Below are 15866 nucleotides of genomic sequence, written 5' to 3'. Positions count from 1 at the left end.
TGTTGACGAGATGTTGGCGAGATGTTGGTGAAATGTTGGTGAGATGTTGGTGAGATGTTGGTGAGATGTTGGTGAGATGTTTGTGAGATGCTGGTGAGATGTTTGTGAGATGTTGGCGAGATGTTGGCGAGATGTTGGCGAGATGTTTGTGAGATGTTGGCGAGATGTTGGTGAGATGTTGACCAGATGTTGACCAGATGTTGACCAGATGTTGACCAGATGTTGGTGAGATGTTGGTGAGATGTTGGTGAGATGTTGGTGAGATGTTGGTGAGATGTTGGTGAGATGCTGGTGAGATGTTTGTGAGATGCTGGTGAGATGTTTGTGAGATGTTGGCGAGATGTTTGTGAGATGTTGGTGAGATGTTGGTGAGATGTTGACGAGATGTTGGCGAGATGTTGGTGAGATGTTGACGAGATGTTGGCGAGATGTTGACGAGATGCTGGTGAGATGTTTGTGAGATGTTGGTGAAATGTTGGTGAGATGTTTGTGAGATGCTGGTGAGATGTTTGTGAGATGTTTGTGAGATGTTGGCGAGATGTTGGCGAGATGTTGGCGAGATGTTGACCAGATGTTGACCAGATGTTGACCAGATGTTGACCAGATGTTGGTGAGATGTTGGTGAGATGTTGGTGAGATGTTGACGAGATGTTGGTGAGATGTTGGTGAGATGTTGGTGAGATGTTGGTGAGATGTTGGTGAAATGTTGACGAGATGTTGGTGAGATGTTGGTGAGATGTTGGTGAGATGTTGACCAGATGTTGACCAGATGTTGACCAGATGTTGACCAGATGTTGGTGAGATGTTGGTGAGATGTCCGTCTGTCCGGCCCCCAGAGGACCGATCCCTGTGTCTCTGGAGGTCAGAGTTCAAGTTGTTTGAATGTCCGCTGCAGAGAACACGTCGGCTGTGAACGCGACCTCAGACCAAACGGCAGAGTTTGAAGTCTCTTCTCAGAAACTAACACTTTGAAAAAAAAAAAAAATTACTGTAACAAGTCTTTGTATCGCAGCAGCGGGTCTCGCCGTCTTTGAAGACGCTTAATTTGAATACTCCAGGGGGAGAAGAAGCTCAGAGTATTTGATCTCCAAGGTAAAACACGCTGCGCTGATGGGCTGAAGTGGAGGAGTTGAAGGTTATTAGATCGAATGGGTCTGGATGAGGCCGAGCTGTCGCGGGCGGTTTGAACGCGGCCGCTCTGAAGCCCTTGATGTCGACGGTGATGAGGGCGAGACGGGATTGGAGCTGAAGCCCGAGTCGACTTGCTTCAGATAGATTTTAGGCAATTAGAAACCCCGCTGAACGTGTGCACTCGGTGATTGACAGGTCATGTCTTGACTCTACGTGACCGGGGTGCTGGAAAGTGTGTGTGTGTGTGTGTGTGTGTGTGTGTGTGTGTGTGTGGTGTGTGTGTGTGTGTGTGTGTGTGTGTGTGTGTGTTCTCAGAATATTGAGTGTGTATCATAGAATCTGTGTATTATCCAGCATTAGCAAACCAGTATAGATCACACACACACACACACACACACACACACACACACACACATGCAGCAGGGTTTGTATGGACACGTGCTCGGGGCAAACGAGGCGTTCACATGTAATCAGCTGGAGTGAACGTGGTGAGATGCCTCTGAAGTTCTGCCTCAGTTCGTCCGAGTGTGAAACCGCGTGAGGGCGATGGCGGCGGCGGCGGCGACGCGCAGAACATACGAGTTCCGGCTCAGAGACTAGAACCTGGTTTTATAAGAGTTTATGTGCAAGAATAACAATAATGAAAACAACCAGCTGTCGTTGCTCTTTGAATCTGATCAACTCCCATCTTTTGATTTTTGTTTTAAACATGGAGCAAAAACAAAAGTTTGGATTCATTGATTTAAATCAATGTTATAATAATAATATTAACTTTATTTATACAGCACTTTTCTCAAAGGTACAAAAGTGTTTCACACAAAAATAAAACCTAATAAAAGAGAATAATGAAAAGAGTAAAACAGCATAAATAAAAAACATAATTTATTAAACAAAAGGATCCGACGATAAATGAAGACAATCAATAAAATATGTACAAACAATAATTAAGGATAAAAGATTATCAATAAAACACATCAAACATCAGAGGCTGAGACAAAGAGATGTGTTTGAAGAAGAGATGTGTTATTTTAGTTGGTATTATAAATATTATAAATATTATAAATGATGCTGATGAAGCTTTAATGTTTTAACATCAAAACATCTGGAACCTCCTTTACGACACGATGCACATGATGCTACAGGAGCGGCTTTAAACATCCTGCAGAGGCTTTGTTGAACTTGATTATTTATTAGCAAATTAATTATTGATTATTGGTTAATTAAAAACTAAACAAACATATACAACAAATCAGGTCACTGGGACAAAAAAAACGTTCTTCGGAAAAAGATTTAGGCTACACAAGTGCCTTGATGTGCGCACACACACACACACACACACACACACACACACACACACACACACACACACACACACACACACATACACACACACACACACACACGGCAGGGTCTCATTAGCTCCCAGCAGTCTGACTGGACTGAAGATCTTCTAACAAATGACTTCAGATAGAAACGACAGACTTGGTGTTAATTCAATCAGATTGGGGCCTCTGTTAAGTGCTCTGTGTGTGTGTGTGTGTGTGTGTGTGTGTGTGTGTGTGTGTGTGTGTGTGTCTGTATTAGCATTTGAAAGCTGTGTGTGAATTATTGAAGCATCTGAAAGACACCGGTGACATTTTCACCGCTGTTTCAGAATGACATGACAACGCTTTGATGATGAAACTGTGTGTGTGTGTGTGTGTGTGTGTGTGTGTGTGTGTGTGTGTGTGTGTGTGTGTGTGTTAACTATGAGTTCAAGTTCATTTTGTGTAGACAAGGAGACTCTATATACATGTAAGAATTTGTGTATGTACAGTATGTACAGTATATTTTTGTGCGTGTACAGTTTGTGGGTCAGGATTTCTGTGTGTGTGTGTGTGTGTGTGTGTGTATGTGTGTGTGTGTGTGTGTGTGTGTGTTTTACGGCACTCTTACTGCACTCACTCTCCTCCCTCTCGGGGGGGCGTTCTTGATCTCCCAGCGGGATGTTTTTGATGAAGCGGCGGCGTCCCCTCAGAGCCGAGAGTTCGGCTGTGAGATAAAAGCGTCGTATAAACACTCGCACTTTACACCAGAAATCCTGATTGAGAAAGACGTGACGAGCTCCGCCACAGAAACACGCTCGTCAGCTCCACCAATGAGAGCCGGTCCTTCCTTGGAACGCACTCTGTCTACGTCTTTGGAAAAGAGAAAGTTTATCACTTGTTTTGTTGCTCAGGCTTTAGTAAATGTTCCCCTTCATTACAAGGAGACCTGAGTTTAAAGCTCCATTTAGTATAAAGGTATGATCAATTATAACAATTATTGATTGAATATAGATCAGCTTCTATATTAATACTGTGAAAGTATCAAAGCCTCAGTCCACAGAGAAATGCACACAGCCTGTATTCAGAAACTGAGCCTTAAAACCAGCCGTCAGGACTTCTGGAACTTTGTGATGTCACAACAAAGCAGTCACCAAGCCCCGCCCACCTGGACCCACCATCCAAACCCTGCAGGATTTGGTTTCTCTCAGTGTTTTTACCTGAAATCTGCTTTATTTTCATTGGATCAGTCAGAAAACAGTCAGTATTGACCCAGGAGCCGGATGTCGCCTCACCTACAGAGGCTCAAATAATTTGGCACAACAGCGTCCTAAATACAGCACGCCAGGTTTCCAGACTCGTGATGAACGACCGAGCCCCTGATCCAATCTGCCCAAGTCCGCACCTCCAGCTAAATCTGTCAGACACGTTTGGGCCGGAGTCGGCCCACGCTCGGTCGTCTGGAGCCAGAACACAGCTGACAGGTTCAGTGTGACTCAGCTGGCCACCTGCGCTCACACAGGTGACAGGATGAGGTCTGTGTGTACCTGAGCCCTCACGCCCACGTCGACCACATGCCGACAGCGTTGTTCCTGCCGGGCTGCAGCCCCCCACCCCTCCCCCCACCCCTTACAGTAGTGATGAGTTTATTTTGGAACGGCGCTCAGCAGGTCACGGCGTTAGCCAAGCTAGCATGAGCCAAGCTGGCAGCGTGTGTGACCTACATTCTCACATGCCGGGCGGAGGCAGCGGCGGAGGTGTTGTGTTGTTCAGGCAGGTCGTCATGGAGCAGCACGGTGACTCAGCAAAGTATCTTGCCGAGGGTTCGAATCCAGGTCGCCTGCTTTTTCAAAGGGCGTCTAATTTTAGTCTGAGCGAGTTCGTCGTGTGCAAAGCAAATAATAAAAGGAATAAAAATGCATTAAAGACATTTATTGCAGAGAAAGAAAAGTAATAATGTTCTGTTGACACTTTAATATCAGAGTTACATGAACTTTCTTTTCCACAAAACACATTTTAACCAACAACAAAACATTTGATTTTAAAAGGTGCTGAAGTGAGAGAAGAAGAAAAACTTAGTGACTGATGACATTAATAAACTGAAGGCAAACTTTATAAACACCTCTTCTCGTTTTCTCGTCGTGGTGTTGTTGAACTAGTCCTTTAATCAGGTAATTTTCCCTTTGTAGCTGTAGTTAACAGTTAATCTGCCTCCTTTATTTATGTAAATGGAATGGAAAATATATTAGGAACACCTCATTATAGTTTAATTAACACCTCTGACTGTTTGTTAAGGTGGAATTTGTGGCAGAACTGTTCTTTTAGAGGACATTACCCTAGTCTGCATGTTAGTTAAACACTGACTTCATATTGCAGCCACTGTTATTTTAGCTCCGTCTGCCTGTCTGCCTGTCTGCCTGTCTGTCTGTCTGTCTGTCTGTATGTTCTCCATGTTTTCACATATAAACCTGGAACTGATGCCACATGAAACTGACTCATGTTTAAAACTGGAAACGTGACGCCGCTCGTTTTCGTCACTTCTGCTTTTTCCCGTCGTTCTCTGCTCATGTTGTTCTGCACTTTTATATACTGTCAGACACGCTGCTGTAACACAGCTTTTTTAATCACTTGTAATTTTGCTCACCTTTTTTTTCTGTGTGTGTGTGTGTGTGTGTGTGTGTGTGTTTCACTTCAGGACATCTGTGAGGACATCTCGGACCATGTGGAGCAGATTCACGCTCTGCTGGAGACGGAGTTCTCCCTGAAACTTCTGTCCTACTCCGTCAACATCATCGTCGACATCAGGTGAGAGGAGACGCTCGCTGAGAGTTGGATGAGCTCATCATGTTCACATGTTCCTGCTCTGCCTCTGTCTCCTGCTACTTGAAGTTTAAACAGTGTCAAACAGTCTCTGTCATGTGGATCATGAATCTCCTTCACGTCAGGGGAAAATACTCTAAACAAACCAAGAGTGTTTCTTCTTTATTGTTTTATATATTGATCAAATGTTCTCACTTCAACTTGAGCAGAAACTTTTCCAGCACTAGATAAACTACAAGAGTTGTGTTAAGAATATTTGCAAAGCTTTTACTTTTTACTTTTGCCTCTTCAGCAGTTTGTGATCAGACTTTGATCAGTGACGATAGATAGATACTTTATTTATAGTGAATGTATTCCGATCAGTTTTCTAACAAGTGATGAGGGAGACACTAATAATCTCTCCTTCCTATCAAACAAATGAATATGTCAAACATCAGACTGTAAAGTAAAAGTTTATTACTATGAAGCTGTTCAGAGACTCTGACAGTCAGGGCTGATATCTAACTGATTTCTCATCAATAATCAATAAGTGGTTGTGTGTGGTGGTTCAGGACGGTGCAGCTGCTGTGGCACCAGCTGAGAGTGTCGGTCCTCGTCCTGAAGGAGCGTCTGCTGCAGGGTCTGCAGGACTCCAACGGGAACTACACCCGCCAGACTGACATCCTGCAGGCCTTCAGCCAGGACCAGCACCAGGTGACACACACACACACACACACACACAGATGATAACTTGCTCCTTATCTGTGCTGGTAATTTTAAAAAATGAATCTTTTACGTCACAAGAAGCAGCCACTGACTACATGAATAAAACTTTACTTATTGTTTTATAGTAAACAGTTTTAATAAGCCTCTGACCTCATTGACCTCATTGACCTCATTGACCTCATTGACCTCATTGACCTCCATTGTCAGATGTTAACGTGATGAATTCTTCCTGTCCAGACTCGTCTGGACGCTCTGACCGAGGTGGATGACTGCGGTCAGCTGACCATTCGCTGCAGCCAGGACTACTTCTCTTTAGACTGCGGTATCACGGCCTTTGAGCTGAGCGACTACAGCCCGGGTGACGAGCCTGACGCCCGGGGGGCGGAGCCAGACGCCCAGGACGCTTCCGAGGAGCAGGAGCAGGAGCTCGATCGAGCCCCCGACCTGAACCCGGAGCTGGGGTCAGCGGAGAACGAAGGACCCTGCTCCTCAAACCCTGAGCTCCACAGCAGTTTACCTGAACTCACCGCGGCCAGTGACCTCACAAACCACAACCATTCTATGTCAATGTTACCCACAATGCAATGCAGCATGCCCAGCCACAGTGAAAGTGCGAAGCGCCCGCTGCAGGGTGTGAGCCACAGCACCGAGGTGTCGCCCACTCAGCCGTCGCTCCCCAAGAGAGCCGCCCTGTTCTCAGACAGAGGAACCGGCGTGCAGGACTCCAGGGGAGGCCTGGGGAAGAACAGCCCGCTCTCTGGGCTCCAGTTCCAGGCCGAGCTGAGCAGAAGCACCCCCTCTCTCATGGATCCTCCGGACCGCTCCAAGTTCTGGTTGGAACTGGACTCGGTTTATCCAGAAAATGTTTCTCAGTCCTACGAGAGCCTGCAGGTTGGTGCTTTTACTGACACCTCAAAGATATTCACAGGTCTTTCTGCGTGCTCAGAGGGAGGAGTCTGTTGTCAGGGGAGACGTCTTTTAAACTTCCTTTTTTTTATGTTGTATTTGTTGTTTTTTTATGGAAATGAATTGATTAAAAACTAAAAATGTTTGTCTCCATATTTAACATGTGCCGAGCTTTGGTCCAATAACCAGCGTTAATAAGTTACATGTTGTTCAGTTCAGTTCAGTGTTTCTGATGTGTGTTTACGTTTGATCATCTGTCTCGTCATTAAACCGGAGCGGCCTCTCACTCGCTCCCTTTCACTCGCTCCCTTCCACTCCACAGGTCATGAACGGGCGAAACCTGCAGAGGAACCACGTGAGCTCCAGACACGGCGGACGCTCAGAGGGGCGTCAGCAAAGACCGCCGACCGAGCAGAGGAGCTCATCTGCGGCCGGACCGACCGCCGACGCCCCCCCGCCTCCGCAGGACCCGGCGTCTCCGGATGGAACGTGGAAACAAATGGAGAAGACGCAGAAGGAGACACACACACACAGCGAGGGGGACTCCGACTCCTCGTTGCCCTCCCCCATGAGGGAGCGAGTCCTCTCCTCAGACCTGGAGGCGTCTGGAGAGGAGTCGGACCCCCGACCACCTCCCGGCAAGGCGGCGGTCTGGATCGTGAAGCGCCAGGGGCCGAAGGTGAGGGTTTCCTCTGGGTTTGTCTGGGAGAGTTCGGAGAGTTGTTTTCAAAGTGTGTTTTTGTGAGAGAGAGGGACACAGACTTCAGACCACCTGAGATTCCTTCCACTGAAATCTGCTTCATTTTAAGATGCAGTTTTCTAAAGCTTCGTCATTCCTTATTATTACGGCCCTGACTTTCCTTCAATAGAGAAAAGAACCTTTAATTATTATTACAGACGTTATTCTTTAATACTTTCGCTTCGGGAAATTTTGACCAACTGGAACCTCTTTGAATTTTACACACACACATGTTCATCAGCTTCTTAAATACTGATCTTGATCTTCTGTGTTTTACCTGCATAAAATAAAGTTCTGAATGTCTGATCGTAGAACACAGCTCTGATCAAGCAGTCGATTAAACTCGTTAACAGTTAACGAGCAGGATCGTGTGCGTCCTGTGTTCTCCTCCTGCAGGGGGGCCAGGGTTCGTCAAAGGCCAGTCCGGACCGGGAGCACTGGTACGGGTCCGAGGAGTTCCTGGCTCTCCCGGCTCAGCTCCGTAAGACTGAGATGCTCGCCATGAAGCTGGAGAGTCTGGCTCAGTCCATCCCGCCGGTCCGTCCACACTTCACAGCAGCTTTCTCACTCTGCATCTGGTCACGTGACCGCCTTTAACGACCTTTAACCTTCTCCTGCAGAGGCCCGGAGACTCTACCCAGGAGGCTTTGCAGGATGTGGACGACTGGGACCTGACGGAGCTCAACCCGGACTGGGACGTGGGGGACACTGTGAGCAGTGTGGGGGAGAGCGGGGACGACGTTCCCTCCCCCCTCCCCCCGCTGGTAAATAACAGCATGTTTTATCCTTTCATGTGTAAATACTGACGGAGGCTTTGTTGATCAGACCGTGACGTTCTCCCCCCTCTCTCCCCCTCTCTCCCCCTCTCTCCCCCCTCCCCCAGCTTCCTTACAGGCGAAACCTGGTCAGCCGTTTCAGCCCCACCTCCTCCAGCGATATAGCGCCATCAGTGGGAGAAAGCATAGAGTCCGGCCCCTTGAGCGACCTGCAGTCCGAGGACGACGATGAGGGCCGGAGGTCGGCGGACATCCACCTGCAGCCGACGGCGCCTCTGGTGGACGGACGCAGAGGTGCGTCCCTGGTGCACCAGCTGCTGGAGGACATTCAGAGTCAGGACAAGGACCCCGACATCTGGAGGAAGATAGAGGTATGACGTGTTGCTCTGTCGTGCTCGTTTTCCCCAAAGCTTCATTTCATGTTGATGGTTAATGAACAGAAGCCTTGTTGATGTCGGAGCGGCCGCCATTTTGTTTTTGGGTTGTCTTCGTCCGTCTCGTTGTCGTGGAGACGATCTCTCAGTGACGCCTTGAGGGAACTTCTTCAAATTTAGCACAAACATTCACGAGGACTCAAGGGTGAACTGATTAGATTCTGGTCGTCAAAGGTCAAAGGTCGTTCCTACTTTCTCTGGATAAACAGGATGGAACCTGGAACTACTCTGAGTGGCGGAGGGATACAGCCGCGAGGAGGTGGCTCTAATTTGTTACTTTACTTAAACTACTGAAGCTGCTTCGTCTTCCTCATCCTCCTCATCCTCCTCATCCTCCTCGTCCTCCTCATCCTCCTCGCCCTCCTCCTCGTCCTCGTCCTCCTCCCCCTCCTCCTCCTCCTCATCCTCCTCTTCCTCCTCCTCCTCCTCGCCCTCCTCCTCGTCCTCCTCCTCGTCCTCCTCCTCCTCCTCCTCATCCTCATCCTCATCCTCCTCCTCCTCGCCCTCCTCCTCATCCTCCTCCCCCCCCTCCTCCTCATCCTCCTCCTCATCCTCATCCTCATCCTCCTCCTCCTCGCCCTCCTCCTCATCCTCCTCCTCCTCCTCCTCTTCGTCCTCCTCCTCCTCCTCCTCCTACTTCACTGTCTCGGTCAGACAAACACCACCAGCTGCTTTTTAGCGCCGCTCCTCCAGGAGCACCTGAAGCCTCCGACTGGTCACCTGTTCGAGGTGTTTTAGCTTTAGCCATTAGCGCGTTTCTGCAGAGAAATCCCTGCACAGGTTGAACCAAACTCACCGCCGCTCTTCCTCCCTCACTGCAGCTGTGTTGATGGATTGGAGGTCTGGTATCGGATCGTCCCGTGGCCCCCGTTAATTCATCACCTCACTTCTAAAGGTCACGTTTGATTGGCAGGCGGATTATTGATGAGACTGCCCGGTGAACTAATCAGTCATATCTGTCATATCGAATATGGTGAAATGTCAATAGCTCTGGGGATTCGTCCTCCTCGCTGCTGCTCCTTTAATTAGCGCTATAAAGAAGCTCTGCCGCCTCTAATATTTTTTATTGTTTTATTCTGTTCAGATTGCTTCACTCCCCTCTCCTTTACTATTCTATTCTTACCTTTTACTTCCCCGGAAACATTTTACTTTGCTGCTGTGACATCCCAGTTTCCCCCCGGGGATCAATGAAGTTCACCGTTTCCTTCTTATCTGGAGTTAGCCGGGGTCAGGGCCCCGCAGACAGAATTAGACCGCCGTAATACGATTATCAGGGAGGATGATCAGGATATCTGAGGATCCAGTCCCTGAATTAAAGGCCCCGCCGTGCGAAGGGGGACGTCCTTGGAACCGGGGATCGGTGACCTGGAAGTGCGTGGGTCAATCCCCACATCAAACTGTGTCCTTCATATTCGCAGAGTCAAATTAGATCCTCTGCATTAATATTCAGAATTAATGATGATTTGACTGATGAAATGTCAAAGCTGTCCCCGGCTCGGTCTCAGCAGTCTGAGGAAACGTTTCCTTCGCCCGCAGCGTCTTGTTAGTTCAGGCAAGTTGATAGAATCATAATCGTGTGCGAGACTCTTCCTGCTGCGTCGCCGTCAGAAAAACCAGCTTCATTTTAAATCCCAGAGGAAGAACCAAAGATGCAAAAGACGCCAAATATTTCAGATGTGGAAAGAAACACAAGGATTTCAGCATTTATAGGAAATAGATTCACAGTTGTATTTGACAGAAGAGGCGCTGGAAGAATTAAATTCTATAAACTTTATTTGTCACATAGAGAAGAAATCAGATGAACACAGAAATACACACGTGTGAGAAAACTACATATTAAGAAAAACAAACACTAAACTACATGTAACTAACCTGCAGCTCAGCAGCTGCTTCATGTCTGATGTCTCTGATCCGACACGTTCACAGTTACACAGCGTCACACAGGCATCCTGTCCTCTGATTTAATCTTCTCCACTTCACCTTCTTATTACTGCTAATCGTTATTAATTCAACATTAAAGATTATTATTTCATTTAAGCCTTAAACGAGCTCGTTCTCTTTCTCTTGGATTCTGAGAGAATTTAAATTATTTCTCTGAAGATGTTTCATGAAAAGCTGCTCAGGAACAAAATGTCTTTCCCTTGTAAAAGCAGCGTCTGCGCTCGGTCGGGTGCGGCTAGAAATCTTGCCCCTTCCCTCGTGGACTCTCCCGAACGTCTCAGACCCGATGAGTATCTATAATCCCCGACACGTTCAGGGCCCTGCGCTGCTTCCCCTGAATCATTCAGATCCCCTCTGGCACTCGCTGGGTTGGTGTGGTCTGAGTGAAAAAATAAAATAAAATAGTTAGCCTCATTAAATGCCAAAATGTAAAGTACAGAGTTTGGAGTTAATATATATACAGATGCAGAGTGAGCAGGAAAGACTGTTCTTAAACTGCTTCTTATAAAATATTGAGAAAGAAACACACATTCATAAATGAGCTTTAACACAAAGTCAACATAAAAGAAAAAAATCCTGAATTATAAAACAAAACACATAAAAACTGTCAGGAATTATGCTGTGCTGTCTCGCACATGACACCTTGTGTTAACCACGCACACACACTAAAAACACACACACACACACACACTCCTCGTTCCTCTCTGCTCCTGGGTAATTAGCTGATTAGCTGCTTAATTAGCAGCATGTAATCATGGCGATGGATGAGCTGCCTAATTGAGGAAGTGAAGAGAGGAGAAGAGTCGTCTCAGTGTGGAGGATGACATTCTGTCTCTGCGCCGACAGTCTCCGCTGAATACAAGCCGGCACAACGAGATGGAAAGAAAAATCATCCGTCCAGGGAGGAGAAAGTGCGGGAAGATCAGCGCCCGAGCAGAAATGAATCAAATCCAGGAGCGGGGGCAGAATATGATCTGTGGAAGAACTCCGGTCTCCACGGACTCGTTCGTGTTTGTTGCTGGAGTGGAGGAGATTTGATCGGAGTAGAGACGAGCAGAAAGTCATTGAATCTGACGTCTGAGCTGGTCTGTGTACGGGAGAGGAAATCAGTTAGCTTTGCTGTCCGGAGAAAACATCGACCTTTAATCTTTTCACGATGGAGCCGTGCGATCTTAAAGAGTAAATGAAGAATATATCCACTGGTTTTAATTCATGTAGTGTCAGTATGAAGAATTCGTTTCAGTAGCAATGAAACTTGAAAAGCTTCGTTAGATCTGATCCGGGTTTATCTGGATTTTAACGTCATTTCTGAATTGAAATCACTTAGAAACAGAGTTCAGTTACTCTTTAAAGGGTCGGAGAAAACATCTCCTCCTCCACCTCTACACAATGCAAGTGAACAGACTTTGTTTTGTGGCGCTAACAGCCTCGAAATTTAACATTTAAAATAACAAGACGAGGTCAAAGCCTACTGTTAGTCTGGAAATTGAAAACTCGTGAGGAACAACTGCTGGAAAACGGAAAAGCTAAATGTGGCTACATGATGTAATACTCTGATTAGCACATTCATGGCGTCATTGTAGTGGTCGTGTCAGCTGGTTGATCTGTTCTCTCTGTGCTCGCAGTGTTTTAATACAGCTGAATTTTTCTGTTACCGTTGTCAAGACAACGGGAAAAAAAACTCAAAAAGTCTGTGAAATATGAATATGTGAAATTAGAAGTTTATAAGCTTCTGTTTTTATTACTGAGCCGAGGTGAAATTTAAAAACGTTTTTCTCAGCACCAGAAAATCATTCCCTCATTTTCAACGTGAATATAAATAAATTCAATATTTAATATTAATCCGACCGTTGACGCGTAATGTACTGAATGAGTCTGCGTTCGTATCCATCACTCCTCTGTTAACGACAGTGACTTCAGGTTCCTACAAAGACGTCATCAACACGAACAAACACGAAGTTCACTGCGTCTGTTACCATGGCGTCTGTGTCGACTCACAATCACCTTGACAACAGGACACCGCTGATTGGACACAACGTTTCCCCTCTTCACCATCAAACTTTATTAGTTTTAAAAAGCTGATCAGAAACACTTGTTCACCCTGGAGTCTGTTTGTTTCAGACCTTCCCTGTATTCGTGGCTCTTCCTCCTTCACGTTGCCTCCGCTGCTGTTGGACATGAATATTTTATCTGAGACTTTCTTTCTTTTTTTTTTTCCTCCCCCTTTGACCGTCTAGACGTTGTTGTCTCGACCTTGACCTCCTCATCGTTTGTGATGTTGGAACCGATCCTCCCATAATCTGCGTCCACGTCACGTAAATCTGCGGCTTGTGTTGTGAAAGTTTATGAGAGCGACGCAGGAAATATACACACACCCAAACCCAGAGTTCCTCACTGTGCCGTTTGGGCCGCGGCGCCTGAAGCGCATTGAAATTCCTCCTGAAAGCAGAAGGGAAGCAGGCAGAGAAACAGGCCATCGGTTAGATAAGTGTCCTACACGTCATGTGATCACATTGTATGTGCTGTCTGGGCCGGCGTCGGCGTCCTCAGTGTGAGGTGTCTGTGTGTTTGGCGGCTCTGCGGCACGCCGGCCTATCTGCGAGCAGTGGGAGACAGACAGACAACAGACTCACATCAACACTTGTCTGATTGGCCCGGCGGGAGGGCGGGGACGCCCACCGACAGCAGAGAGGATAGGAAAATAAGAGAGGGGGGGGGGGGTGTTTTTTTTCTTTTGTGTTTCTATAGATAAACAGGTTAAGGAGGAGGGAAAGGTAAAGCAGCAAGTGAAGACACGTTTGTTTGCAGAGTTGTACAGCGGAGTCACAACAAGTCTTCAAGCTCATCAGAAACCTTTTGGAAAATGTAAAAACTTTATTCACTTTATTATCGTTGGTTATGGTTTTCTCAGGGACACGTCGAGGCGTGACTCTAATATTCAATGATGCAGAAAGAAAACAAATCAATCCCTGATGAAAACAATTACATTCAAAAACATTAAGATTTAAAACATTTTAAAACATATTTCTGAATTGTCCCGGTGTTAGAGGTTATTCCATGTACATATGTTCTGCTAACAGCTGATTTAAGATTTAAAATGTTTCTTCAGCAATGGTGAAAAAATGCTGACCAATAAAAAATAAACCAAATCCTGCAAGGATTGGATGGTGGGTCCAGGTGGGCGGGGCTTGGTGACTGCTTTGTTGTGACATCACAAAGTTCCAGAAGTCCTGACGGCTGGTTTTAAGGCTCAGTTTCTGAATACAGGCTGTTATCATGCTGATGTTAGCGCCGCTATAACAGCATCACGGAGCGGCTCGCATGGATGGAAACTGGTGTTGTTTATATTCTACATCACCTGTCAACGTGTAAATCTCAGTTCGCCACACGTCCATAACGTGTGAACGTCGTTCACTAACAAGAAGACGTTTTACAGAAAATGCAGAAGACACTGAAACCTGTCGAATAAATAAAATAACTTTAGAAATATAATTTTCTTTCAAATTGAAAAATTTTAATTCAAATAATTAAAATTGATCATTTTTGAATGTAGGTTTTACTCTCTATCTGTCAAACATCCAACAGCTGAATGTGTCATAATAATCAGTTAACACTCATCCAGAAGGTGTGTGTGTGTGTGTGTGTGTGTGTGTGTGTGTGTGTGTGTGTGTGTGTGTGTGTGTGTGTGTGTGTGTGTGTGTGTGTGTGTGTGTGTGTGTGTGTGTGTGTGATTGATGACATTAACATTGTGGAGCTTTAGAGATGACTCTATCCCCACGGCGACAGACAGCTGGTAGTGGAGGGGTCTCCCAGGGACGATCTCAGAGACGCAGTCAGGTGTGACGGACGGACGGTCTCTCTCTCTCTCTCTCGCTCTCTCTCTCTCTCCCTCTCTCTCTCTTCACTCCTTCTCTTCCTTCCTCTTTATCTTTTCATCAGTGTCTTCTAACCCGACCGCCTTTCACTCTCTCAGCAAAATAATTCGAAACACACCAAATGAAATTCATAGCAGAGAAATACATAATGCGCCTCGTCCAGATTCTACCCAGAATTCAGCTGCACAGGTTCCATGTTTTCCATTAAAAACCATTTTAATGAATTTCTAATCAAACTTTCCTCCCCTTGAGTTCTTTCATTCCGGCCCAGCAGTGCACAGTGTTTGGTGTGACACGTTCACGTAGTCAAACTAATAACTTAGCCTGCTGTGGAAATTAGCTGTCTCACCTCAACCCCCCCCACCCCCTTAAAAAAGAAAAAATGTTTGTAGAACCCTGCACAGAAAATTCATCACTTTAAATTTTGTTCTGGTCTTTACCTTCTCCAGGTTCCTGAAATGTTTTTTGAAACGGTTCACTGGCCTCAAGCAAATCCATTAGCTCGCCGCTAACAGCTAGCATGATAATAATGCTAGCATTTGAGCTGAAGGAGCACGAAGCGTCTCCTCCGAGGTGAAGTGATGGAAAATACTTTAGAAAATCTGATTCTCTGGTCTCTGATTGGATGAACTCTCAGTGACCAAGTTTATACCAAAATAAAGATGTTGATCGATCGTAAGTACCAATAAAAAAGTTGCGTGTTTATAAATATTTTTGGCAACAGGTTCAAATTAGTTCGTTTTAATGTTTCACAGTAAAAGTTTTCCAGCAGCTACTTTAAATGAGCTTTTAATGTGAAAAACCAGCAGGTAGTGTTACCTTAATATGACTGCAGAGGAAAAAACAATAACAACAAAATCAAAGTGCATTATGCGGATGTTACTGAGGGAGCCATTATTAAAGTACAGGTGATTCCACCTCCTCCCACTGTTTCTAATCTGCATTTATTGGTGATTAATGTTAATGATCAGCTGTTATTTTCCTTTCACTAATTGAGCTTCGGTTGGAGAATTTAACGAGATTATTAACGTGTGAGATTATACAAAGCCGCTCTCACTTTGTGTAAAAGCCCTGTATTGGGTTTGTGTTGTGCTCCGGCTGCAGAGGAATCAGACCTATCGCCTGTAACATATTAATCATCGAAGCCAAACACCGTCTGTCGGGAGTTTGAGTCCAGATCTATGAGCGTCGTCCTTCAGAAAGCCCCGTCAGCTGAACGGTAATTATCCAGTGGT

The 15866-nt window shown here is 45.9% G+C and overlaps 1 protein-coding gene across 1 annotated transcript in view; it reads left to right on the top strand.

The window, feature by feature from the left end:
• The window catches only part of akap6 (A kinase (PRKA) anchor protein 6), a 188931-nt gene that overhangs the window by 35164 nt on the left and 137901 nt on the right, over positions 1-15866 (top strand). Inside the window, exons 4-10 of the mRNA XM_056392722.1 lie at positions 5131-5240; positions 5807-5948; positions 6198-6851; positions 7189-7545; positions 8002-8142; positions 8226-8369; positions 8489-8752. Coding sequence (XP_056248697.1) covers positions 5131-5240; positions 5807-5948; positions 6198-6851; positions 7189-7545; positions 8002-8142; positions 8226-8369; positions 8489-8752 — 1812 coding nt within the window. The remainder of the gene's footprint in view (positions 1-5130; positions 5241-5806; positions 5949-6197; positions 6852-7188; positions 7546-8001; positions 8143-8225; positions 8370-8488; positions 8753-15866) is intronic.

Source organism: Seriola aureovittata, chromosome 13, assembly GCF_021018895.1.
Source record: "Seriola aureovittata isolate HTS-2021-v1 ecotype China chromosome 13, ASM2101889v1, whole genome shotgun sequence".
NCBI lineage: Eukaryota > Metazoa > Chordata > Actinopteri > Carangiformes > Carangidae > Seriola > Seriola aureovittata.
The sequence above is the reverse complement of the archived record's forward strand: the minus strand, read 5'-3'. Positions and strand labels throughout refer to the sequence as shown.